Genomic DNA, 27860 nt, shown 5'->3' on the forward strand with positions numbered 1-27860 from the left:
ATGAGACGGGTGTTTTTATAATTACTATGTTACCCTTTAATAAAATATTATTATTACTTTTTATTTTATGTTTCAAATATTTATTTTTGGTACAAATGTTTCAAATATTAATAATATAGATTTGCAAACCCACAAGCATAAATCGGCATTTAATCAAACTTATTTAACTTGGCCCCCCAAAAGAAGACAATTGCTCGTTGGAACGAAACGAAACTCATGCCACAACTTCCTAACTTTTCAATTGGATAGTCCGCCTGTTTAGATGTAAACCAATGAACACTTATTAGAACTTACTTGGTGCATTTTCTAGTAATAAGTTTCAATAAGCCTGTATAAAAAACATAAATCTTTTCATTCTCTCAAGTGAGTTTCTTATTATTAGTCAATAATTATTTAATCAACATCTGTCTAAAAAGAGACAGACTCATACAGCAGACTCAAGAACACATTCTGGTCTTCTGGAATATCGTATAAATCGCGTCTTCAGTTATTTTAAACTTCTATCGGAAAGACTTAATGTCATATTTTAGTCAAGCATATCATACCAATTAAGCGAGGGGTTTGAATAAACACATGACAGGTCACATCTATGCAGAATTTGCCAATTTCAAATAATAATCTTTTAAATAAAGTTAACTTCACATGAAATCCACATCCACCTAAGACTATCTTTAATGGTGTTGAAAGGGGGGTGTTTAGTGTTGAAAGGGGTAAATAATGGTGTTGAATTGAAGTGTTGAAAGTTGAAAGGGAGAGAGAGGAGTTGAAAAAATTCAACATAGTTGAAACCTGCGTGTGGAACCCAGTGGAGAGAGAGGGGCTGCAGATCAACACGTGGCTCCGTTTGATTGGTCCGGGCGATTTTCGTTTATCCTAATATTTCCAACTCAATTATTTCATTCAAAAAAAAAATTTAAAAATATAATTTTTTTACCAAAATTCATGATTTTTTTTTCTCTATAAATAGATACTTGGTTCGTTTAATTTGGACACAGAAAAAAAAACCAAGTTTTCCATCATCTTATTCATCTTATTATCTTTCTATTATCCCCTTTGCTTTGAAATAAAATATATTATTGTGTGCTTAGTTTCTTTTCTTCCATTTGAAGTTAATAAAATAAAATAAATTATTGTGTATATTTTTTTAAAAAAATATTAAATTATTAAGTGTTTTAATTTAATTTACGTTAAAAAATATTACGTTAATTTAATTTAATTTAATTTAAAAAAATATTAAATTAAATTAAATCGATAATAGTTTATTTAATTTAAATTTTTATCGAAAATTTTAATTTTATGAAATCATAAAAAGAAAAATATAAAATTAAATCAAAATTTGAAATAAAAAAAGTGGTGGGGTAGGGTGTTGAATGAAAAACCATTGGAGTGGGTAAAAGTTGAATGAAGTGTTGAACTGGAGAGAGAAGGTGATGTGGAGTGTTGGGAAGAGAAAAAGTGGAGTGTTGAGGGTGTTGAATGTTGAAACCATTGGAGATGGTCTAAGTGATATATGAAGAAAAGAGAGAGAAAAGAGTGGTATGATATGTGATGGGATAGAAAAATAAGAGGAGATAGGAAGAGAAAAATAAGAGTAGAATTGAGATGAGAGAAAGAAAATGAGGTGTGTAAGCTCTGACCTTTTTATTGGTATTTACATTTATCAATTCAAATAATGAACAGTGTACGATCAAATATTACAGTAACCATGACAAAAAATAATTTAGGCTTTTCTTTACAAGAGGAAAGCAATGGAGACTGAAGCTTGCACATCTGAGAAGATCACCTTTTCATAACTAGTCTGATAAATCAAATCATGAACTCAGAGGTTGATCTGGTCTCATTGATTACTAGTGCTCCAATCCTTTATTATCTGTGTTTACTGTATATGCGGAACCTTCTTGCTTTGGAACTGATCCAAGAAATATTCTGGATCAATTTGAAAGCCATATTTGGAGCCTGCTTTCTTTCAGACAAATTATCTTAACTTAGATCCCGAGATTTCCCATATCCTTTGATCTGGGAGACACAGCTGTCATGGGACTCGCCTGGTTGAAAATGCGTTTGTTCGAAACAGATATAGGATAAGTATTGGGTTCCTGTATTTGCACTTGTGTCTTCTCCATGTCTGTTCTTGGGGCTTTTACAATCCCATGTAAGTAGATATAATACATATTTCACCATGTTGGGCTGAACTCCGCAGGTTAGTACTAGAAAAGCAACTGGAGATCCTGTTCAGTTTAGTTGAAAAAGTAGGGAGACTCCAAAACCTCTCGAAGATCGAAGTCTCCCCTCTCTGGTAAGGCAGGAAAGTTCAATGTGGGAAAAGTCTTCTGGAAGTTTTCCAACAACTGCATTCATGATTAAACAAGGAACCCTTAAACAGCAAAGTCATTCGGGAATTGGGATTCAAGACAAGACAAGACAATAATAATGAGTCAATAAATTAAAAAACAATATGCATCCAGATAAACCAAAAATTTCTGAGACCTGTATACATTCACTGATCTTGTCAAGTAGAAAGTTAGGTTAGACGCTACAAGATATGCAATTATTGAAAGAATCAGAACTTTCAGAAGCAAACAAAGGATGCAATCCACAAGGTTATACTATATGACTCAGTTGACCAACAGTTGTGTATAAAAGATAAGTGATAATGATAATGTCAGAGTGGACTGAAGTAAAGGTTCTGTTCAAGGCAATCTAGTTCTTAGGAATGGCGGTGTTCCGAATTTCAAAAGCATATTTGACCCAAACCAGGAAAATAAGGAAAAATAACAAAAGCAGGACCAGAAAGTGGCATTTATCAAAATTGAAGAAGCTTGTCAAAAGAAGATGCAAGATACTTTACATTTTCCAATACTGGAGCCTCGTAGAGTTCAACAAACTTTTCCCTCAGTACCCTATTCATTTCATCAACATCACACGCGTGTGTCCAATATGAATCATGAACCCCTGCAATCAAGCATTCATTTATAAAACTTGAATTCCTAATAAAAACAGAAAGACAAACAACATATATGACTGTGTATGTCAGTTATATAAACCAGTAAGCACCTGCGAAGTTCAACCCTGCTTTTTTACAAGCAACTGCAGTCATCATCATGTGAGAACCATCAAGAGAGTGAACAAAATTTGGGGCAAAAGCTGTTCTCTGTCTTTTAGTCATGACCTGTGTTAAGGTTATTGGATTTAGACTATTAGATACAGAAGAGGGGAAAGTAATATTTGTAATAATAAAATTATATTAACATTGATGTGAATGCTACAATGGATATTATTGCTAAAGACAAAACAACAATCCTTATTTATGCTAAATATTAGACTGTTAATCCTAATTAAATAAGAAAATAAATCATGATATGCAAGGAAACTAGCATGTATGCCCATGCCATGCATGGATTTATCAGGTCATTTTTATTAAGAAATAGACCACATATGGGACAAAAGTTGGGGTCTAATTGCATCTCAAATAGTCAGGGTCAAGGTGCACCTAGGATATACTTAGAGCCAATGTCAACCTGGGATAACTGTGGACAAATATATAGTTACCTTGTCAGTCTCCCGCTGTAACGTCAATACCTGAAGGGAAGTCTTGATCTGCATCATATCCAATTTACCATAGTTGTGAGATAAAGAAACATGACAGCTACTGCTAGATTATTTGATTTATATAGAATTTAAAAAAAAAAAGATAAAAGAAAAAGGAAAAATTTAGGATACTGTTAAGGAAATTACAAGATGCCTTCCGTGTTGGCGATAAGGTTGTACTACAGGAAGCCCAAGGGGAGTGGTCCATCGGACTGCTTGGTTTGTGGAAGCTATCACCTATTCCATGTTCAAAGTTGAACCATTAGAATAACTGTGATGCAATACAGGTCAAAGCATAATCAACATTGAAACAAGGGAACGTAGGAAATAAAACATGCCAAAAGTAACTAGTGGAATGAAAAGGCCCGATAAGGTTCACAATTTTCAAAACAATTACACTCTTTTTTTCTTATACAACTAGATCCTCAACTAAGGACATCAAAAAACTGTTGGGGGCTGTTAGAAATCTAAAATATAAAACCATTCATGTGTGCCTCACCCAATGGCTTAAACTTTTGGGATAATTGGTTCATGACATGGTATCAGAGCCTCTATGACCGAGTGGTCTAGAGTTCGATCCTTGTTGCCACTATTATTCTAATAAAAAGTTTAACTTCAGCACATGGTAGGTGGGCTTGTGCATTGACCACGCTTAAGCCCAAGTTGGCTCTTGCATGAGGGGGCATATTAGAAATATAATATAAATCATTCATAAGTCATTTGCCATATAGTTTAAGTTTTTAGCATGACCAAGTTTTAAGCATGACCTCTGGAAAACAGTGAAATAATAGGAGTTTCCACCCTGACAGAGATAACAAATCTCTACTTTTGTTCAGATACTATTAACAGCTCACTGAGTGCTGTTGGCCGCAAACTTCTACAGAGTAGACAATCAACTTCTATACTCCTTGCATTTTTTTTATTTATTATGTAGAACATCTTAAACTTTTCCCGGCTGGTATCTCGCCCCTCTCTAATATAACTTTCTTAACAAATTCTAACTGAGTAAAGAGAATCATTTGGGGGGAAAACATAACATATATGGAACTTAAATAAACAAGATCAAACAAAGAAAATTATATCAGGAGGATAGTCAAAAGACAATTGATGTTACAAGTCGCTAGTTAGCCTTTTATTCACAACAGCTATATTTTACAGCAATGAATAGTTAAATCACTCACTCTTTCTTGTAAGTAATGCTATTCAACACAAACTTAGTCATACCTTTGCACAATCACCTAGCCAACCCATAATACTTCTTGCTGCCTCAAACATCTCTTGTAAGGCGGTAAGGGTGGTCTATAAAATAGTGAGTAAGTAAAACAAATAATATAAATGATTTAAAAATGTTCACATACTACTCCACTGAATCAAATTCTCATACTTTTGCTGCATAGCAGGAAGCACCAAACAGCTGTGCATCATCCTCGATGGCACAGCGCTCCTTTAACCTCCTCTTGATCTGGTCTCGGGCCCCAATGTAAGTCACTCCATAGACTGATGTCATCACTGTTTGCTTCACCAACTTTCGGTCCACCTAATTTTCCCAATAATGAGAGTTTTCAGTTGATATAGACTGATGCTAGCACATATGCAAATAGATTTGACTTCATGTACAACACATGTCAGATGAGTCAACTGGTCTGGAACTTCTCACATTCCATTTTCAAATATTCCACAGAAAAACAACTAAAAGAAAAGAAAATTCTATTTTGATAAAATTAATAGGAACCTGGTTGATCAAATTCCTAGCATGCAATGCATTTGGGTTAGTTTTGGGATCTTTCTCTGCATCTCTTCTCATGATTTCAAGTACTCTGCAAAATAATACAAAACTTGAAGACATCAAAACAGTATCCCTTAAACAAATTTCAGGTATGAAAACAAATAATGATATTGCCAACAGGAAAACATAAAACTTATTGATAGATGAAAGACTAAATGGTAATATCAGTATTTAATAGTCACATGCTCCACTTCTGGGGTAAAGACTGAATGGTAATATTAGTATTGAATATGGTCATATGGTTCACTTCTGGAGGAAAGATTACAATGCATATATGCAATGGCAGTTGCAACTGACTCATCGTGATGAATGGAATCAGAAAGTCAGGAAAAAATGTAAAAGGAAAGGTGAATAGTAGTGTCTTCTCCTAAAGCTGTTCACATGTCAATCTGCTAGCAGGTCTTGGACTCTCCAAGCACACCACAAAAGCTAACGGTTGTAGTAAGAGAGCACAAGACCCAATAAACCCCAACCAGAGTCTCGTACTTCAAATGTGGAACGCAAGTCTCATACCTTGCAATTGCATTGGGGAAGAGGAATGAAGAGAATTGAGACTCTGATACAAGCTTGATATAGTGTATCACGACGTGTGAAAATATAAAGCTCAAATACCTACTTATAGTAAGGATTAGATCAAGCGGTAATGCAGTGATCATTATAAGCTCAAGCCAACAAATTCATTAAAACTCAACCCCAATTAAGGAAAGAAATTAGTAACTATAATGAAATCAGGACTCTTTAGATTGCTTCCTCAACTGGATGACAAAATTGATCATATACTTTAACGACCTTCTGAGATTTTACAAAGATATGCTGAAGATATGTTTATGAAATTCTAAAATACTGATATTTTGATTTTTGAGACACTCTAGCACTTGATTTGACAAAAGGTCAAATAGACAAGAGAGCAGGAGTCCCTTGCTTCCATTATCAGTTTGTATAACTCAAAACAAAGTTTACATGCTTAATCTTGTCCCGTGTAGCCTTCGCTACAAACTTGACATAAATGAGTTGACTGGTAAAATAATGGAAGGCATGAAGGCTACACTATAATTTTATTTATTTCAATGAAAAACTATAAACCCCGAGCCATAAATCAGCTGCAGGACTTGTTCAAAGCCAAGTATATGTAATGTTCTCATGCACATGGATGCACTTTGATAATTACCTAGTAGCAATTCCTGAATAAACATCAGCAGGCTGGTCTCCACCAATAAGATTGACTGCAGCAGCTCCCAACTTGAAAAGGAAAAAGATGCAGCGAATGGATGATGAGGCAGTGTAAAGAAAGATAAAGAGAGAAAAAACAGAAGAACAAGGGGGGGGGGGGGGGGGGGTAGTTGTTAAGTCGAAATTGGCTAAAGTTAGTCCACCTTATGTGAAATCAGATAAGGGTTTTTTTTTGAAAAGGGTGAAATCAGATAAGGTATTGTGAATGACAAAATGATAAGTTTAAAAAAGAATGCATATAATGATCCATGCTGTGATTAATCTTATAGGCTTAAAGTATTTATTTTAAAGTCAGCAGTGTCTCACTTCCCAAATTATGATAGGGTCAGATAGAAATGAAAAGATAATAACCTTGTAAAATGAAGAAATCCAAGCTGTTTTTTTTTTTCTTTTTCTCTAGTTAGGTTTAAATCTAACTACGATGTTTCTACAGATAGATAGAGTAGATAAATAACAGAGAGAGGGAGAGAATCATTAAATTGAAAAATCACTTCCATTATTCCAGATATAAGCTAAAGGTAAAATATATGAGTTGACTGGTAAAATAGATATAATTTGGCATTCACTATAAAACATGAAGCCAAATAATTTAAAATTTAAAATGAATTTGCTTTGTTTGCTTTCGGTTTCTAGCAGCAATTTGAAATCTTCAAGCAGTCAGACAAAATAAAATAAAAATGTAGAATTAATGGTTTAAATGATATTTAAAAACACTCAACCTAAACCATATCCTAGTACTCTCACATAAGACACAACAAAGGAGCTTGCAATCCAATAAAAGGTTTGTTTATTACATAAAGAGCATTCCAAATTGAATTTTTATCAGACTCCCATAGAAACACAAACAAAAACCAATACTTGGAAATTATATTAAATAAAAGTAAAAATTTAATGTTTATAGTACCTTGTCCCTCCCAAGTGCTGCATAATGTTGTAAGCCATTGCATGAACCATCCTAGCAAGTAGGGAGAAAAAAATCAAAATTAGGAAAGAAATACCAAAGCATGGATCATGCTTGGTGACCTAAAAGTCTCAACCTCATTAGACAAATACATACAATGTTTAGTTCTGCAATCAATACAATAAGGCAATTGATGCCTGAAGTCTTGCTTTCATATGAAAACCTCAAGTTCTCATTATTCAAAGAGCATGATACTAATTAGGAAAGACAAGTATGCCAGAAAAAAAAATATAGGTCAAACATAAATCAAATTAACACGCGACATTTTTCCAACAGCTATAGTGTAGAGAAAGGGGAAAACAAAAGAGCATATCAAAACATCCAAATTCTAACACAATTATACACCAAAGATAATATACATTGAGAAAGTACAGTCTAATCAATACAATGTACTTATACTGTTTGCACATAATCCAACACTCTCCCTCAAACTAGAGCATATAGGGCTATTAGGGCATACACAAAAAACTTGTTAAATATGTAACTCTTTTTAGAAACTCAAAGACTTGGTAAAAGCATCTAATAGTTGGTCATTTGTATTAACATAGTAAGTGGTGATGTCTCAATATACAATATTTTCTCTAATGAAATAATAATCTGTCTCAACATGGTTGATCCTTTCATAGAACATAGCATTTGAGGCAATATTAAATATAGCTTGATTGTCAAGCGTAAATGTCATCTATTTAACTTCCTCAAATATGAGTTCTTGAAAAACTTGCTTAAGCTAAGTAAGTTTGCAAGTACCTATGCCCATGGCTCAATACTTGGCTTCAGCACTTGATCTCACAATAACATTTTGTTTCTTATTTTTGAGATATTAGATTAACCATAATGAACACATAATACTCAAAAGTGGATCTCATATTAATAAGAGAAACTGCCAAATCAGCATTAGAGTAACCAATAATCTATGTGGAGTAAAAATAGGAATAACCAAAAGTAATAACCATATGATTCTACCCAATAAACACAATGTACTTGTGTAGGTATACCATTTACATATATTCCAACATTAACAATGTTGGGATGTGCAAAGACAAACTAAATAGATAGGTGGACAAAAATTTAGCAATACCATGTGATTGATGATAAGCTAAACACAAATAAGAATCCAACATGTGATTATTATAACATTCCCATTTCTTAGTGAGCACTCGAGTAACACCTATACTTCTCCCAAAAAGTAAAAGTGTTAGAAACATAATATAAAACCATTCATGTGGCTGTTACCCAAAAAGCTTAAGCTTTTCGGATAATTGGTTGTTTGACATGGTATCAGAGCCTCTGACCAAAAGCCCTAGAGTTTGATCTTTGTCGCCCCCAATTTTCTAATAAAATTTTGAATTTCAGCACATGCTTGGTGGGCCTGTGCATTATTCACGGTTCAAGCCCAAGTGGGCTCTTGCGTGAGGGGGCGTGTTAGAAATATAATATAAAACCATTCATGTGGCTGTTACCCAAAAACTTAAGCTGTTGGGATAATTGGTTGTTTGACAAAAAGAAAACATGCTCCACTCAGATGAACATATGTCATCAAAACACAAATTGAATTTAGAGGTCACTGATTCTGCAAGAAATGGTTTTATTGTTCTCCAATTTAGATGAAAAGTATTTTAAAAATGGTAGCTGAGTTTCTATTTGAATTATATTGAACAATCAGATAATATATATGCTCCCAAATGACTATTTTTAACATCTCAGACAAAGGTACCTGGTGTACAGGCATGTGAGACATTGTAGTCTCAGGAGTGGGGCTTCTCAATGCTTCAGCGAGATTGATACAAGCTGCCAAGCATTGAAAAGGATCCTCTGCTTCCAACCACCACCGCTTTCCTTCAAGAGGCTTGTTTGCAGAATCAAATATATCATCCAGGTGGTTCTCAGTAAATGCTATTCGACCATCATAGCATAGCTTGTCCACACCACCAGCATACAAATTTGCCAGATGTATTTTCAACCAGTGCAAGCCTGACTTCCCTAGAGGGCGTCCCTCACCGAACTCAAGTATGCCTCGGCATAAATCAGAACCAAGATGATTTAAATATGGGTGCATGGGATATGCACGTCCTCGGAAATCAAGATTGTGAGGATAGTAGAAGCCATCTTCATCCTTCATCTTTCGCGCAACCTGGAGCCATAAAAACAATGGAAAAATGAAGATATGCAACCTCTCATGAAAAGAATTTGATATAACTAAATTTCTTTAGCAGGCTTACAACTTACTGCAAGTTTAAGTTCTATGTCACACCGCTGTGAATGCCTCTCATTATTCTCTTTTCGGACATTTTTTACACTCCATTTCCATTTTCGAATTTCCGCTTCATCTTCTGTATCTAGTTCCTCTGGGAGGGGAACCTTTTAGGCGAAAAAGAAAAGTCAATCAAAAAGCTATGGAAGTGAAGAGGCATTATTGGAACAGAAAAGGGCACAAAGGAAAGGCAACTAATTTTGATGCAGAAACAACATGACCTGGATACAAGCATACAACATCTTCTTCTTTTTTTAATTTTAGTTTATAAAATGAAAGATATTAACCAAAAAAAATTACTGTGATTACTTCCATCCATGTTGTGTTACATATAAGATAAAAAATGTGTTAAGATATATATTGTCAAGAACCAACTATCCTATCTGTCAAAAAAAAAAGAACCAACTATCCCAAACGGTAAGATTTTTAGGTGACGACACATAAATGACTTCTATACTATATCTCTAGCACATCTCATACGAGCCATTTGGACTTGAAGCACACAAGGCCCACCTACAAGGAGTAAAAGTTTACTTTTATTAGAAGAATGAGGGCGGAAAGGATCAAATACAAGACCACTTGATCATAGAAGCTCTAATCTTATGCCATGAATTAACCATCCCAAAAGCTTAAGCAATTTAAGCATTTGTCCTGAAATTATCTCTCCTTATAATTAAATTTGTACGTTCATTTTCTCTCTCACCTCCATTTGACATTTATACGCTTTTCTTGCAATTCAGACCAAACAATCTAAAGCATAAAAGGACAAAGCCAAGTCATCCACATATTAATTTTAGAAATATAATCGAAAAATCATTCATGTGTCCTTTACCCAATAGCTTAGGCTTTTGAAATAATTGGTTCCTGACAGGGTATCAGAGCCTCCAAGACCAAGTGGTCTAGAGTTTAATCCTTGTTGCCCCTAGTTATTGTAATAAAAAAGAGAGTTGAAATTCAGCACAAGGTGAGTGGGTCTGTGCAATGTCAACGCTTCAAGCCTAATGGGCTCTTGCGTGAGGGGGCACTTAGAAATATAATTTAAATACATTACTGTGTCACTTACCCAATAGCTTAAGCTTTTGGGATAATCGGTTCCTGACAATTATCAATGCCCAACAGCCAATAAATGCATGTTCTTTAAACAAATGAATCAAAGAACCTGACAGTCTGACACTATAAATCCAACTTGTTTCATTAAAAGGTCAAAATGAAAAACATCAAAGATCAAACCAATCCATCGATTTTATGTATCTATGATTGTCATATGAAGTTAAGCCCCCCAGGAATTCAAAAGTTAAAAGAATTACCAATTATGAAACCATCAAACAACAATACCATAGTTCATATCAATGGGGAAGAAAGCAAGTTTCAGCACAGATCTCAAATCCAACTACCAAGTTATATTCAACAAAACATGTAAAACCAGCAACTGAATCAAGGATATCTGGTCTGAAAGGGGTATCTTATAAAAATTTATCACAAAGATAGAGGTCTCTTATATAATTTGGTCTAAAAGTGGATAACTGGTCTGAAAGTGGTATGTCTTTTAGCCTTTTAATTTTATATTCAAATTAATTGAAACAATACAAAGGGCGAACGATCTTTAAACTTCACTGTCAATATCAAGTTCACGTCTTCAATTAAAACTCAAACATTTAAAAGTAAGGGTTGCAAACTGATACAGCTGGTTCGTAATTCATTGATTTTAGGGCAAAAAATAAATAACTCTGCAACAATACAAGTCCCCTAAAACATTCGAGAGGTTCTGGACTCTCTTAAAACTTCCTGACTGTCAAGTTGATCAAAGACCCCTTCACTCACCCTTTCTTCCTATTATAGGAAATATACCTTATTCATTAATCCATTAACTAAATAACTACCATTCTGTTATTATTCTATTGGGTTTTGGCTACTAATGTATACCTAACATCATTCCCCTGAACATTCACCTTGTCCTCAGGGTGAACAGAATTTACAAGTTGACCACCCATCAAAATCACCCTATTCTCTCATAATGGGCCGCATCCTCACAGTCCTCAATTCACGTGCCTTGTGCTGTTGGCAAAATCATCACCTAATGTGTTCATTTTTGAAAATGTGCTCAGGACTATATTTTTCTTCACATGTAAAACAAATCCCTTTTCTTCTTCTCTCATTGTACTCAACATCAGGCAATAGTCTTAAACCCTTACTGTTTTTCCCTGCTGCCCCTACCATCTCGTCCGACTTGGCACTAGGACTATGCATGATGCTAGGGTCAATCTTGTATTCTGCAGAATCAGTTTCGGTCTTGGATTGAGTTGTAGTGTTCATTCCATTACTTGCAGAATTTGAAACAGATCTCATCAATTTTTCTGTTTCCTGAGTGACTGAATATCCCTGCCCATCATCTTGCCCAGTTAACTCTAACAAGATCTCCTCTTATGGCCTTGAAACCCCCAAGGCATCTTGGACAGACTGAGGCATATGCAGCCTTACTGCATTTTCCAAAGAACTTCAAAATTCTCCCAAGAAAATGCTCAAAGCCATGACCCAAGAAAATGCTCAAATTCTCCCAAGAATACACATATGCCCTGGCTAATAGTTTATCTAATAACTCCAAATAATCCTCCAATGACCCAGTTTTTTTCCATCATGGTAATTTAGACAATGGGTCATCATAGTTCACATCCCAAAACCTTCACCCCACATCTATAGAACCTGCCTCCAATCAAGATTCTCCTCGTCTCAGTTCATGCTATAATGCCTTCAATATGCAAATGTTGTCCCTTCCATTTCTATCAATAATAGCAGTTTCCCTTCCGATTCTCAAGCACCTCCTCCAAAACGAAGTACTGTTTACATTTGGCCCTCCACTCGCGATAGCCAGCACCATCTAAGGTTGGGAATGGTAACTGGGATCTTTCTACAACCATCTTCCCGTGGCTGTCACTTCTTCCTCTCTTCTAGTGCTCGACCTTGCTGTACCTGTTTCCTTTTCAAGATTCACCTCACAAAGCTTCTGCATAATCAATTTCATGACTTCAGCCCGGTTTCTCTCCAGGAAACCTCCATAGTAGTCAATCCCGGATAGCGGCGCGTAGCGGCCGACCCCAAAAGTGGGATAGCGGGATAGCGCATAGCGGGATGGCCGCTATTTTGATTTTTCATATATAATTTTATATAATTAATAGTATAATAGTATATACATATAATAACTAAAAAAATGATAAATATAACTTAAAATCTAGAACAAACAGATGAGATGATAGAGAAGAGAGGAGGAAGAGGATGCCATGCGAGAGAACTGGTAACAAAATGAATTGATTGAGAATAGAAAATTAAGAGGAAAAGAAAGGAAAGAAAAATAAAAAAAAACAGAGCAGAACAGAGGCCCAAGGGCAGTGGTCGCCGGAGATTGGCTGAAAGTCACCTCACAGCGTTCGTCGGAAGTTGGACAATGCTTGTCGGAGGTCGGCGGTGGCCATGGGTGCTGATCGAAGGTGGAAGGTGGCTGAAGAAGATCGCAGTGGCCATGGGTTCTGTCGCTGAAGAAGAAGCTGAAGAAGATGAATAGGGAGAGATGAAACGCGCGTTTCATTTATTTATGTGCGAAATCCCAAAATTGCCCTCAAAGTTTAACCTAATTATAAAATTTCAAGGGCAATTTAGGTTTTTCCACAACTGTACCTTATCTTCTTCTTGTGGCGCCGCGATCTCACGCGATAAGGCCGCGATCTTGCCGCGATTTGCGGCGCGACAGCCGCGATGGCTTCAGAATCGCGGTGAGCGGCCGCGACGCGACGCGACGGCGCGATAGCGCCGCGATTTGCCGCGATCGATAACTATGGAAACCTCCCATCTCTACTGTGGTTCCTCTACTTGCTTTAGCAACTCTTCATCCAAGACCATGTTAGTGAATGTGGGACGTTAACATCTTGAAATTTGGACCAAGCCAAACCCAACTCTGAAAGCTAGCTTGTGAGGATTGCCCAAGCATTTACACAGACTATTTTAGCAATAACTTTAGTCAATGTGAGATCTTAACACACCCTTCTCACTGAAACGACCCGTTTCAATAATTATATTTTTTTTTATTATTAGAAAATGGAAAGAAAAAAAAATATAACTAACCTAGCCTACCTTTATACCACGCAGCCCACACCCCAATTACCATTACCAATTCCAAAACAACAAACAAAAAGAAACCTCAAATTTGTATCCTTCTTTCTTTTCTCTTAGAATTGCTTTCCTGTGCCTCCGTATGCGACTTGCATCCCCTCCACTGTTTCGTCCTTTCCTTCCACTTCTACACATGAAAAGCCACACCAAATCCTATTGCAAAAAACCACACTCTCTTGAAGGAGAATTTTGATGTTCAAGTGAAAGGGATTTTGAGATAAAGATTGGGACTTAGGGTTTGTGCTATGAGGAAGGAGAAGAGTACCCACTGCAGAGTTGCTTTGTGATGTCATGGAGGTATTCCCACAACCTATAAATTTAAAGAATAGTATTATAGCATATGTTATAATTAAGTAGAATTGTTTTTAGGGTTTTGGGTATATAATTGGGGATTTTGTACTTGCTCATGGGTAGTAGGACATAAGAAAATTAAGGCTGAAGGTTTGAAGTTAAATTTTGGTGTTCAGATTCGTTGGCTAGTGGTGCGTTTGGTTGACGTGGAGCTGTTGAGAGCAGTTCAGTCGATTCGTCGTATTGTGAGTGGTTTTCAATCATTGTGGCATAATTTTGTGACTCAATAATTGTTATTTATGATTATTTTGATAAATTACCTATTTATTTAAATTGGGGAAACATGTTTTGCAATTCGTGAATTATCTGAAAGCTGGTTTTATGAAGTTGATCCGAGTCTGATTCTGAACTAACATGAGAAAATAATTTATATTGCTTTGATTTTGGAAATTATGTGAAACTGAGATTATGAACTTGGAAAGTTGATTTTGAGACTTTGATGAGACTTAAACTGGTTTGAGAAAACGGTTTTGGGGATCCTTGATAGAACCCCGTAGCCGTTAACGAAGGTAACGGCCTAGGTGCATGATAAAACTGGTACCAAACCCTAATTTGAGAATTGCACAATCTGCTGAAAACCCTAGAATCAATGGTGATTCTAGTTCATAGATTTATTGAAGAAACAGAGGATTACAGAAAATTGGGGAAAATCCAAACGTATGCAAGAAGCCAGAGAAGAAATGGAACTTGGTCACCACTGACCAAAACTGGTTACCACTAACCAGAACCCAAACTGATTCTAACTTCCCAAAAACTGAACAAACTAACTCTTACAAGTGTATTTATACTACTGAGTAACTAACTACAGCTGTCATCTAACAACAGCTGTCATAACTAACTGAACTAACAGCTAGCAGAAGCTGTCTTAATCAGCTTTCTTATTCCTCTTCCTTTCATAAACCTTGACAATTGGGGGTTTATATGAATGGGAAGACTTATCAATACCCCCCCCTAAAAGAATGACCTTGTCCTCAAGGGGAAAACTGGGAAACTTGTCCTGCAGCACAGCAGCTTGTTCCCAAGAGTTGTCACAAGGAGGAAGATCCAGCCACTTGACCAAGACCTCCACATTACCATGAAGATCTTCCCTCACAGCTATGAGATCCTCAGGTTGAACTTCAAGCTCCAGTTCTTCATTAAGCATAGGGGGTAGAGGTTGAGGTTGCTGATTGGGCTTAAGAGCTTTCTTCAATAAGGACACATGGAACACAGGGTGTATCTTAGAATGGTCTGGCAAAAGAAGCTTGTAAGCGACTGGTCCAACCTTGTCAGCAATCTGATAGGGACCATAGAATCGAGGGGCCAATTTAGCACAAGGTCTGGTAGCTAAAGATTTCAATTTGTAGGGCTGTAGCTTCAAATAGACCCAATCCCCAACCTGAAATTCAATATCCCTCCTATGTTTGTCAGCTTGGACCTTCATATAACCTTGAGCCTTGTTCAAATTAAGCTTCAATTCTTCTAAAATCTGATCTCTGTGTTGAAAAAGAAGATTAACTTCCTCTACCTTAGAGGGGATGAGACCAGCTTTGGCCAAGATTGGTGGTTCTCTACCATACAAAGCTCTAAAAGGTGTCATTCCAGCTGAACTGTTATAATTGGAATTGAACCAGAATTCTGCCCAAGGAATCCAATCTAACCAGACCTTTGGTTTATGGCCCACAAAGCATCTCAAGTAAGTTTCCAATGTCCTATTAGTCACCTCTGTTTGCCCATCTGTCTGGGGGTGATAAGAGGTACTTAGCTTCAGTTTGGTACCAGAAAGTTTAAACAAATCCCACCAAAAATGACTGAGGAACACTGGATCCCTATCAGAGATAATTGAAGTAGGGAAGCCATGTAGTTTAACTATTTCTCTGAGAAAAACAGAAGCAACCTCCCTAGCTGTGTAAGGATGCCCGAGTGGAATAAAATGTGCATACTTAGTGAGGCAATCCACCACAACAAGCACTGTATCCTTGCCCCTCACCCTAGGCAAACCACCCACAAAATCCATAGAAATTTCAGACCAAACCTGTGTTGGAACAGGTAAAGGTTGCAACAAGCCCCCAGGAGCCAAGGTAGAGTATTTGCTTCTTTGGCATATGTCACAATCTTGAACATACTGCTGAATTTGTTTCTTCATGCCTTCCCAGTAGAGAAAACTAGAAATCCTCTTATAGGTTCTGAAATATCCAGAATGCCCCCCCTGCAGGTGTGTCATGGCACTCAGCAAGAATAACAGGAATTCTGTTGGAGCTACTAGATAATACCAACCTGTTTTTGTAATATAAAACCCCTTTTCTCAACTCAAACCCAGCATGAGCAGTAGGAGAGATTGTCAAATCTTGTATGACCTGCAACCACTTGGGGTCTTGTTGAACTTCTTGTGTCCAAGCTTCTGAATCCTCCATAGACACCATTGAAATAGCTGAGTACATTCCCTTTCTTGAAAGAGCATCTGCCACTGAATTTTCAGCCCCAGGTTTATATTGGATCTCAAAGTCCAGCCCAATCAATTTGACAGCCCATTTAAACTGCTCATCAGTGAAAAGCCTTTGGTCAGTAAGAAATTTAAGGCTTTTTTGATCAGTCCTTACTATGAAATGATGGCCAATCAAGTAGTGGCGCCACCTCTGTACAGCTTGGACTAAGGCCATCAACTCTCTCTCATACACTGACTTTTGTTGAGCTCTAGCTGAGAGTCCTTGGCTCCAAAAAGCCAATGGCCTGCCTTCTTGCATCAGAACTGCCCCTAAACCCTTGCTGGAAGCATCGGTTTCAATCACAAATTCTTTGGAAAAATCAGGGACAGCAAGCAATGGTAAGTTAACCATAGATTCCTTCAGCTGCAAGAAAGCCTTTTGAGCTTGGTCATTCCACTGAAAACTGTCCTTTTTCAGCAAATCAGTCAGTGGTTTAGCAATCTTTCCATAATCCCTCACAAATCTCCTATAATATCCAGTGAGGCCCAAAAATCCTCTCAAGCTCTTCACATCCTTAGGCTGAGGCCAAGAACTCATGGTCTCTACCTTAGTGTGATCAGCTGCCACTCCATTTCCAGATATGATATGCCCAAGATATCCCAAACTAGTTTGACCAAAACTGCACTTCTTTTGATTAGCCTTCAAGGAATTCTTGGCTAACAATTCTAAAACTAATTTCAAATGTTGAACATGTGTAGCCATATCTGAACTGAAAACTAGGATATCATCAAAAAATACCAATGCAAACTTCCTCAAATATGGTTTCAATACCTCATTCATGAGGGCCTGAAATGTGGAGGGGGCATTGGTGAGACCAAAAGGCATCACAAGAAACTCATAATGCCCCTCATGAGTTCTGAAAGCTGTCTTGGGGATATCTTCTTCCACCATTCTGATTTGGTGATAGCCAGATTTCAGATCTAGCTTAGAGAACACTTAAGCTCCTCCAAGTTCATCTAACAGCTCTTCAATGATAGGAATAGGGAATTTATTAGGAACTGTGATCTTATTGAGGGCCCTGTAATCAACACAAAACCTCCACCCTCCATCCTTCTTTTTGACCAAGATGATGGGGCTGGAATAGGGACTAATGCTAGGCCTTATGACACCAGCTTCTAACATTTCAGACACTAATTTTTCCACTTCAGTCTTCTGGTAATGAGGGCATTTATATGGCCTTAGATTGGGAATTTCTGCCCCTTCTTTTAAATGGATTGCATGATCATGCTGCCTTTTGGGGGGTAATCCTTGAGGATCACTGAATACATCCTCAAATTCCTGTAGCAAATCCTTACACTCTTCTGGAATGGCAGATTCTTTCTTGCCTTCTTCAGCCAAAGTGTTACAATGAACAAGGAATCCTGCTCCTTCTGTTTTCAACAAGCTCATGAGTGCCCTACTGGAAAGTTCTGATTTGGTTAGTGAAGGGTTTCCAGTGATAGTATACTGTACACCATCCTTCTTTAGAGTCAATTCCAATTTGCCAAAATCTGCTTTGACTTCACCCAAGCTAGCTAACCAGTCCAGGCCTAAAACAGCATCTATACCCTTTAACCCAAACAAGTAAAAATCTTGAACAATTTCCAGCTTCTGAATAGTCATCTTCAACTTGGAACATTTACCTCTGCACTTAATTATGTGCCCATCCCCTACTTCAACTGTAAAAGCAGTATCTTCATTTACCCTTAAACCCAACCTATCCACCAACTTCTGAGAAATAAAGTTGTGAGAAGCTCCACAATCTAGCAAGATCACCACAGCATCATTATTCACATCCCCTTCCACTTTCCAAGACTTGGCAGAAGTTAATCCAGCCATGGAACTTAAGGACAGTTGCAATGAGTTAAATTCCCCTGAATCTAGGTCCTCTACTTCCAAGGAATCCTCAACTTCTTCTTCCAGAATTATCATTCTCAGCTGTCTATTTTTACATTTATGCTCTCTTGTATAAGGCTCATCACACCTAAAGCACAAATTCTTTTCTCTTTTTTCCCTCATCTCTGCTGAGGTGAGGTGTTTATAATCTCCTCCTCTAGTCTTAGGACTCTCTCCAACTTGCAAGACTTTGTTGCTATTAGCTACACTACTAGCAGAAGTAGATTCTACTTTCTTGTCACCAAATGCAGTTGAGTCTCTATTGTAAGTTCTACTGTAAGAATTGCTTCTAAAAGTACCTGTGGATTTCTGCTGATTACCACTTCCTTGCTTGCTTTGCACCAAGTGTTTCTGTTCCAGCAAAATAGCTTTCTGTATCACCTCCACCAAAGTTTGTAACTCAAACAACCTCAGTTCCACCTTGATTTCTTCTTTTAGTCCATTCAAGAAAACTCCCCTGACAAAATCTTGATCAATTTCTGTCAGAGCCCCTGCATATTTCTCAAACTGCTCTACATACTCTTCAACTGTACCTTCTTGCTTCAAAGCTAGAAGAACCTCGAATGGGTTCTGAATCATAGAAGGTTGAAACCTTCTAACCACAGCCAGTTTGAAACTCTCCCAAGTTGGATTGGGATTGCACTTTTCCCACCACTGGTACCAACTCAATGCTCTGCCTTCCACAGCCACCATGGAAGCTTGCATTCTCTCCTCCATTGGCACTTCACGTAACTGGAAATACCTCTCCAATTTCTGGGTCCAGCCATAAGCATCTTCCCCTGAGAACACAGGGATTTCCAATTTCCTCCATGGAACCCTGTTTCTCCTCTCCTCCTGCACCTCGCGAATTCCATCCCATTCTCCTTCAACTTCCTCGCGATTCCGCTCCCTTCTGGTTCGCAAATTCGCCTGAAATGCGTTCAATCGTTCTTCAGAACGTTGAACCTGCTCTTCCGCTCTGCGGGCTTGCTCCTCTGCTCGCAGGGTGCGATCTTCCATGTGCTTTGCGCGAGCTTCAAACATCTCCATCCGCAGTCGCATCGCTTCACTCTCGTGCCTCCAACCATCTTCACCTGAATCGTGCTGATCAACGCTCCTAGCCATGCTCCGCGTCTCCACCATGTACAGAAATCGAGTATCGCAGCTTCACAGGGCACCGAATCGGTGCTCTGATACCAGTGATAAAACTGGTACCAAACCCTAATTTGAGAATTGCACAATCTGCTGAAAACCCTAGAATCAATGGTGATTCTAGTTCATAGATTTATTGAAGAAACAGAGGATTACAGAAAATTGGGGAAAATCCAAACGTATGCAAGAAGCCAGAGAAGAAATGGAACTTGGTCACCACTGACCAAAATTGGTTACCACTAACCAGAACCCAAACTGATTCTAACTTCCCAAAAACTGAACAAACTAACTCTTACAAGTGTATTTATACTACTGAGTAACTAACTACAGCTGTCATCTAACTACAGCTGTCATAACTAACTGAACTAACAGCTAGCAGAAGCTGTCTTAATCAGCTTTCTTATTCCTCTTCCTTTCATAAACCTTGACAATTGGGGGTTTATATGAATGGGAAGACTTATCAGTGCACCTAGCTAGATTGATCGGGAGGAGAGGACTATCCGTTAGATGGAGCCGCCAGTGCACGGAGAGGGCTATCAACGAGATGTAGCTTCCCCCGATGAGATACGATACGATATATGATGTGAGAGAGGAAAGGGCTATCCGTTAGATGGAGTCGCCCTTATCGGATAGGTCATCCCTTAGGAGGAGAGGGCTATCAACGAGATGGAGCCGCCTCACGGTTCTACATGTGTGACCCTATGATATTAAATTTATAGTTTTATGTTTTCATATCAAGACATGATTTTAACTGTATTTATTTGAAGTGATTATTAATGAGCTTTATGATTTTTTTTGTCAAGTTCATTCTGGAAATGATTTAAACTGGTATTATTGTTGATATAAACTGTTTATACTGAGTTGAGAGAGAAAAACTCGTGCCTATTCTGTTCCCCCTTCCTGTTCATGGTGGTTGTTGACTGCTCACTAAGTCTTTGTGACTTACCCCATTCCTTATTTCCCTCCACAGATTTTCAGGCAACTGAGTAGCAAATTGTTGTCAGATTCAGATCATTCGACTTATTTCCTTGGGCAGGTTGTCACATTGGTGTCTTTTATTTAATCTTGGTTATCTGCAGCTATAGGGAGTCCTAGGTGGATTTAGATTTGGGATTGTGACTTTTTATTTTATTTTAAGAGTTGGCACTTGAGTGCTCGAGTTGATTTTATATTTTACCTGAAATACTGGTTATGGGAGAGCTTATTGGCAGATGTTATCATTTTGTAACTATTGAAATTACAAATGAGATTCTGGTGTTTTTATAAATTAAGTGTACAAGGTTATGTTGAATAAATTGTTTGGAAAATGATTCTGTGAGGATGAGGCTTGCCAGACTAGGGTGGTAGTCTGTGCGCCGGTCACGGCTTAGGTTTTCGGGTCGTGACACTCACACACATAATTAGACATCTAGAGCATGGAGATTGTAGGACAGATTTTTTCAGGAAAGTTGTGGGTTAAAGCTGATTTCAATGGGATAACCACAAGGCCAAGTGGATTCTTGGTCCTTGGACACATATGATCGGCCCCATATCAAACTAGTATAGTATATGCTCTAATACAACAAGAACAAAAGCCTTATCCCACTAAGTGAGGTAGGCTATATGGATCACACTACGCCCTTGAGTTCGATCAAAAACCAAATTATAAGGGATATTATTGATAATGAGATCCTTTTTAACAATATCTTCTTATGTTCTTTTTGGCCTCCCTCTATCTCTCTTCAGAGGTCTAAATACCATGTTATCAACCCTTCTCACCGGTGCCTCCATAGGTCTTCTTTGAAGATGTACCTTAATCGACTTTCCGTCAGCTTCTACACAATAGGTTCCACCCCAATATCTTCTCTTATCCGCTCATTGCATATCTTATCCTTTCTAGCATGGCCATTCATCCATCTTAACATTCCCATATCTGCTACTCCAACTTTTTTCTAATGTTGTCATGTTAAAGCCCAACATTCGCTACCATCTTAAAATTTGAGCTCAGCCTAATTCAACCCCAAAAGCTGGCTTGAGGTAAAGATTTTCCAAACCTTTACAAAAACGATGTGGGTTATTAACAGACTAACTGTATCCTACTAACCATGTCTCTAGTATTTGGGTTTAGCACCCATTGTGCTACATTTAAATACAATTCTTGACTTATGAAAAAAAAAACTAACCATGTGATGCCTAACAGTATCCAACGCATAATGAACAATTAGGAACTAAGGGGAATGAAAACTAAGAATCCCACTCTACTTTTTATGAACAATATACAACCCTAGTACTTAAGGGGGGAGTTCATACGCATGCTTCCTAGATGGATTTGCTTGGAAGTTAAACTAGTTAAAGATTATTTCTTTTGGTAGAAGGGGCTAAATTTTGAGGGAAGCAGGAACTCCAACCCATACTGTAAAATTAGAAGAAAGCTGTATTTTCATTCTTCTCGATTGAAAACATTACAGGGCAGAGTAAAATAACGAAAACTATACACAAATATAGGAGCCTAAAAAGGTAAAAGGTAAAGAAATAAAGTCTTTGTCCTATCAAATAAAAATAGAATCAGTCAATTACTCCTGATTGCTAGAAATACATTTAAAAACATGTTACATACTCACATCTTTACGGTCCACCAAGTCAGCTAGGCCTCCTCCTTTAGCCCATATTTGATCTATCACACTAAGTACCCTTTTGTTTACCCTCCATTTGGTACTGCCAAGGGTATTCAGAGCCTATACACAACAATACCACAATTAATATCTAGAAGTATTAACTTTGGAACATAAACTGAATACTGATTTACAAATGCACGAACATTGAACAAAAAAAATCCAAACCTCAAAAACAGGGTTGAGTTGAGTCACAGGAGCCCTTTTAACAGCGTCACGCTGCTGCTTTGCTCCATGTATTCTCATGACATATGATGGCAAAAACAAGTATGCTCCTTTGTCATACCTACCAAAATAATGCAATATTTCTAAGAAAATTAGAAATTAGCAAATTAAACAGAAGAACTTAGTCACGCCTCACAAGTTGTATGCCGATACGATCCAATTAAAAAATAAACTTAGCAAGACGTCAAAACACCATGGAGATGTCTGAACAAGTTCTTATGATTTAAATGTTGCTATCAAAATAGTAGGTATTATACAAGTCCATTGAACTAAGCTAACACAGAAAAAGAAAAATCTCAGCTTTAAAATAAATCGAACTAAAAAAGGATTTGGGCAAAATTGTGCTGTACCCTGTCCAGTTATTAGGTGGAACCAACATTGGCATGTAGGGGATGACCATGTGTCTCGCCTGTTAATGTAAGACATTTTGATGTGAGCATATATCTAATGAATTTATGCACAAGAAAGTAAGTGCATTGCGGAACATAAAAAACAATAACAAAACAAAACTGGGGAGCAAGTAACAACCTACTTAAAGAAATGTGGGCATGAATTCAATTACAAAAAATCCTTAGAGGATAATGTCACTTACAGACTTTTCAAGGCCCTGTTGAACCAGCGAGTCACATTCAATGACACCATATCTCTTACTTCCATTCCTAATCAAGTTAAGAGTATTCATTATTCAAGAAAGAAAAAACAAAATTTTAATTTATTGATATTCGTTATGAAAGAGAGCTATCAATCTTACTGTGAATCAGTTGAAATATTTTTAAGGGTATGCTTAAATGCTGGACGAATATCTGGTGGACCATCTCCAATTTGATTGGCAGGTGGTTGTATGTAGGCTGTATCTATCAACAGTTGCATCAAACAAGAGCCAACCTGGAATGTGCAGTAACTGCATTGTAACACAAAGAGGAGAAACCTTCCTTGTTCATATGTACAATTCAAATATTACAAACCTTTACTTGAGCTTCCTGTCCCCAAGGCTTCCAATCATCTCGTCCCCTGACTATTCCCAATGCTTGTTGGTTCTTCTGTTTTTTTATTAAACTATTAAGCTTTCTCCTGAGTCTTTTCTTCTCTTTATCCAGTTTCACTTTCTCCTCTTCAGTCAATTTACCTTTTTTTACAGGTGCAAGATCAGATTCACCTTCACAATTGTCAGTTGCTTTAGTCTTCTTCTTTGTCTTCTCCATAAAACGGTATATCCTAGCCTGATCCACATACAAATGTAGAATTCAGTAATTGAACACTTGAATATTGAGAATTCACGAGGGTAACATCACACTTGAACATTAAAAAAAGTGGAATTGCCACGTTATTTACTGAGCATGACTTCAGCTGGTTGCTATAGCCCCGCATTAACCATTGCCTCCACTAGAGCATTAGCATTTTAATTACATCACATAAGGGAAGAAAGTAAGAAACACCATGCATAACATGCTATACTATTGGAAGGATCCCTATAAATGATCTTACGCAAATGGTGTTATTTGTTTCAATCAAGAGAAGTAAGGCCTTCAAAGCTCAGCCAGTCATTTGAGCAATACTCTTTTTTCACCAAACTAAGGCAAATGATCAAGGAAAGTTACTATATAGAATATAAAAGCATAAAATATATAGAACACAGAAGCATAGAACATTACGAATATAAGTTCAGACAACAAATTAATTTCTCTTTTTCAATCCACATATCGTACAGAAGTACAATATACCTCATGTTCAATGGCTTCACCTATTTGTGAAGCACCTTGGACCACTTTAGCACTGCCCACCCCATTTGTATTGGTCATCAACAACCCCATCAACTTGTGCATTGTGATCACAGCCATCATGTCTGCAGGTAACTCATTGAAATAAGGACCATGGGTCAACCGAAGCCGGGTATCTTTGCAAAGCTCTTGTTCAGCAACAATTGCATTCCTTAAGGGCTCAAACCAACCAAGGAACAATGACTTCATATAAGGCAAATTGGGTGCAAGCTTCTGCTTACGCATGTCCTCCAACAGTTCCTGATACTCTCTTGCTGCATCTTCCCATGCCTCAGTCTCCATTTTAATCTGCCTCTTCTTAAGCATCTTGTACTTATAGCTCGTCATGCCTCCATCCATTTTCTTTTCAGGCTCCAATTGAGGTTTTTCCTTCTCTTCTTTCACCATTTCCTCTAACAATTTCTGCACCTCCTCAGACGCAGAATAATCGTATTCGGCATCAGAAGATTCAATAGCCTCAGCAACGCTAGCATAACCTCTAGCTAGCTTCAAAGAACTTGAAGAAGAAGAAGAAGAAGAAGAAAAACAAAAAGGATCCCCAGAAATCAAAAACTTGGATCGACCCAATTTGCTTTTCGAAGTAAAGGCACCAACTTGATTGAAACCCAGCAATGGGTGCCTCGAGTTTACCTCAAGGGGCACAATTTTCTCGGGAAAATTCGGGTACTGAGAAAATCTCAGCGGAGAAGAAAAAGAAGAGAGAAATTCGAAGGATTGCTTGAACTTCCTTGAGGAGGTTCGCTTGACTATGTTGGTCCACATGTTTGTGATGCAAGCGAGGAAATGAAGTTTCAGTTGCAGGTGGAAGGTGTTTGGGACATGAGAAAATGAATGAGCATTTCCCGAGAAAATTTTGAAGAACAGTAGGAGGCGAAGAGTAGCAGCCGCCTTTAAACCCTTCATAAACCTAAGCTATGACTTGCTTGTAACGAGCCTCTAAATTCCAAACCGGATTCGGTTATGACCCGGGGCCCTTCTCGGATCTGGAAAGAAAAAATAATCGAATCCGAGCGTTTGAACTTTGAAAAGACATTATTTAAAGGGAAGTGATTTTCCCACACCCTACTTGAAAACTCCAAAATGCTCTTTAGAGGCTTACCGTGAGTTCCTCAACAAGTGAATCACGGCGGTGCACTTTGAACAAACACTAGCAGTGGTGCCTCTACCACGGCGGTGCATTTTGAACAAACGATTGAAAGATTCATTATCTTGATTGAAATCTATGTAACACCCCGATTTCCAGGTGTCACTTTAGTAACCAAAAGCAAACTTTATGCGGAAAACAGGTAATTTTTTTTCGTTTGATTCCTTTTAAATCAAGCAATAGAGAAATAAAGACATAACCCCAACACTAACTAACCAATATACAAATATATACACATGTACCACCTCAGCTGCACTCTCCCGTCACGCGCACTCGCAGTGACTCCAAAGTAGAGTGCCCGTAGGCAAATAGTTACAGATCCAGATGTGTGAGTGAGAAAATCATAATTACAAACCACTAGGAGGAAGTCGGCCTCAAAATGGCCTAAGCAAAGACCCCTATGGTCCGACTGACTCACTGTGATCCCTCAGTAAGAGAACCACACAAAAGCCATGCGTCGGGAACCTACCCTGTCCCAAAATATGAATGACGAATCAGAGCTATTACAGTAACAACTAACTCAAAAGACTCTAACCACCCATAACCCACACTACTATCATCGACCCTCCCTCGAACAGTCATGAAGTCCGGGTCCTCGTCGAAAGCTTCAGTAATAGTCGTTCCGCTCCGGGTCTTTCCCGCACAACGAATCATCACGAACCGGCTGACGGACGCCTGGCAGCAGGCCGACCGCCCAAGCACAAACATACAAACAAAGCCAAGGCGCTAGGGTCAACTTACAGAATACAATAGATATACAATCAACATGCGATAAAAGGGGTATATATATATATATGTTGTATATATACATATAAGTTATGCACTGCTTACCCTAAGGTTTATACATAGCATGTTATCAAATCTCTTACACAATTCAGTCATAATAAGATGCATTGTGTGCCAGTGCAGAATATGCTGACACAAATCCGAATAACGTCACTCTGCTTGGCGACGGGACAGAACAACAACGTCACTCTGCTTGGCGACGGAACAAATCAACAACGTCACTCTGCTTGGCGACGGAACAAATCAACGACGTCACTCTGCTTGGCGACGGGACAAACCAACGGTATTGCCACTTATAGGCTGGGCACCTCGAGACGGTCGTAACACTGGCCTCGTGCTTAACCATTTCTGCTCGGGCGTCGCTTATCACCTTTGGCTATAGTCAAGACGGTACAAACTCTACATGGTTTGACCATTTCTGCTTGCTATGCCGAACATCAACAGGCACGATGCAACTCTACATGGATGATCGTTACCTCCTGTTGTGCCAGATATAGTCAGGACCGATTCAACTCTGCATGGCTGATCGTTACTTCCTGTTATACCGAAGTACTCTGCTTGGCACTTCATCGCGTATATGCACGTGTGCAATATGATTATCAAAACCAGAGTCAGTGTCGGTCAATACAACACGACTTGGAGTTAGTGTCGGTCAATACAACACAACTCCCACCACAAAACCCACAAACAAAACCCAGAGTCTGTGCCGGTCAATACAACACGACTCGAACAACACTACCAGGAGTACTAGAGTACTCGGTGACTTTCAATCATCACCATAGCTCACCTCAGTGGCTTTCCCCAATTCCAAACTCTCCAAACCCACAACATAAGTCGACTTTTCCCCGCCTTTCATAAATATTTTTCCCCCTTCAGTTCTCCTATGCTTAAACGTTAATAAAAATGATTTCAATTCAAATTAGTCAAATTATGAGTTTATTTCTCAAAGTCTAAGTTTCCCAAGTCTTTAGTTTTTCAAAGCTCTATCATTCTAAGTTTTCAAAGATCAACCACCCAAAATACATTTCCCGGGGAAAGTCTAAGAATTCCAACATATGGCTAAGTCTCAAACCCCACATTTGGACTTGCCTAGGGTTGTTCATCCAACCCGAAATATCAAAGATCACCAGATCAATGAACCTCCACTCCGAAGTTGCGTCAAAACGCTCAATCCAACAGAAGCACAACATCACAAGTTATGGAAAAGCATCATAACATCAACTCAACATCATAAACAACATCAGACAAAGCATAAGTCGAATTTATCGACGCCTATCATGCAATCATAGCTAATATATGTAAGTTGCCCTAACCTCGAGCTGATCTAGCTTCGAAATCACAAGCTCCTTCACTCAAGTGCTCTGAACCTTCCAAAGTTCCTTCAACTGAACCTCGGAGAAAACAAAGCAGAATCCAAACAATATCGATTAGTTCGATCGCAATACAATACATAAACGATAGACAAAGCATTAAAGCT

General features: G+C 38.0%; 1 protein-coding gene across 1 annotated transcript; it reads right to left on the reverse strand.

Moving 5' to 3' along the window:
* Positions 1 to 1574: 1574 nt before the first annotated feature.
* Positions 1575 to 25371, reverse strand: LOC130710547 (DNA-directed RNA polymerase 1B, mitochondrial-like). Its single transcript, XM_057559854.1, has 19 exons — positions 24397 to 25371; positions 23641 to 23895; positions 23427 to 23560; positions 23268 to 23334; positions 23026 to 23084; positions 22619 to 22736; positions 22400 to 22513; positions 9792 to 9923; positions 9280 to 9696; positions 7509 to 7559; positions 6543 to 6613; positions 5321 to 5405; positions 4973 to 5125; positions 4813 to 4887; positions 3736 to 3825; positions 3550 to 3597; positions 3055 to 3169; positions 2849 to 2952; positions 1575 to 2348 (listed from the first exon to the last, which is right to left on the reverse strand). Exons 1-19 carry the CDS (start codon positions 25354 to 25356, stop codon positions 2238 to 2240), a joined length of 3159 nt encoding a protein of 1052 aa, XP_057415837.1. The 5' UTR covers positions 25357 to 25371; the 3' UTR covers positions 1575 to 2237.
* Between the last annotated feature and the right edge of the window lie 2489 nt (positions 25372 to 27860).

This window comes from Lotus japonicus, chromosome 4, assembly GCF_012489685.1.
Source record: "Lotus japonicus ecotype B-129 chromosome 4, LjGifu_v1.2".
Lineage (NCBI taxonomy): Eukaryota > Viridiplantae > Streptophyta > Magnoliopsida > Fabales > Fabaceae > Lotus > Lotus japonicus.

Bases quoted from the DNA above. Each gene is read 5' to 3' on its own strand.
- LOC130710547 (XM_057559854.1), bottom strand. From the start codon at position 25,356: ATGAAGGGTTTAAAGGCGGCTGCTACTCTTCGCCTCCTACTGTTCTTC. The intron at 23,085-23,267 runs GTAAGTGACATT...TTACATTAACAG, and splicing joins AACAGGGCCTTGAAAAGTCT to GCGAGACACATGGTCATCCC. The intron at 9,924-22,399 runs GTGAGTATGTAA...TTCGCCTAAAAG, and splicing joins ACTTGGTGGACCGTAAAGAT to GTTCCCCTCCCAGAGGAACT.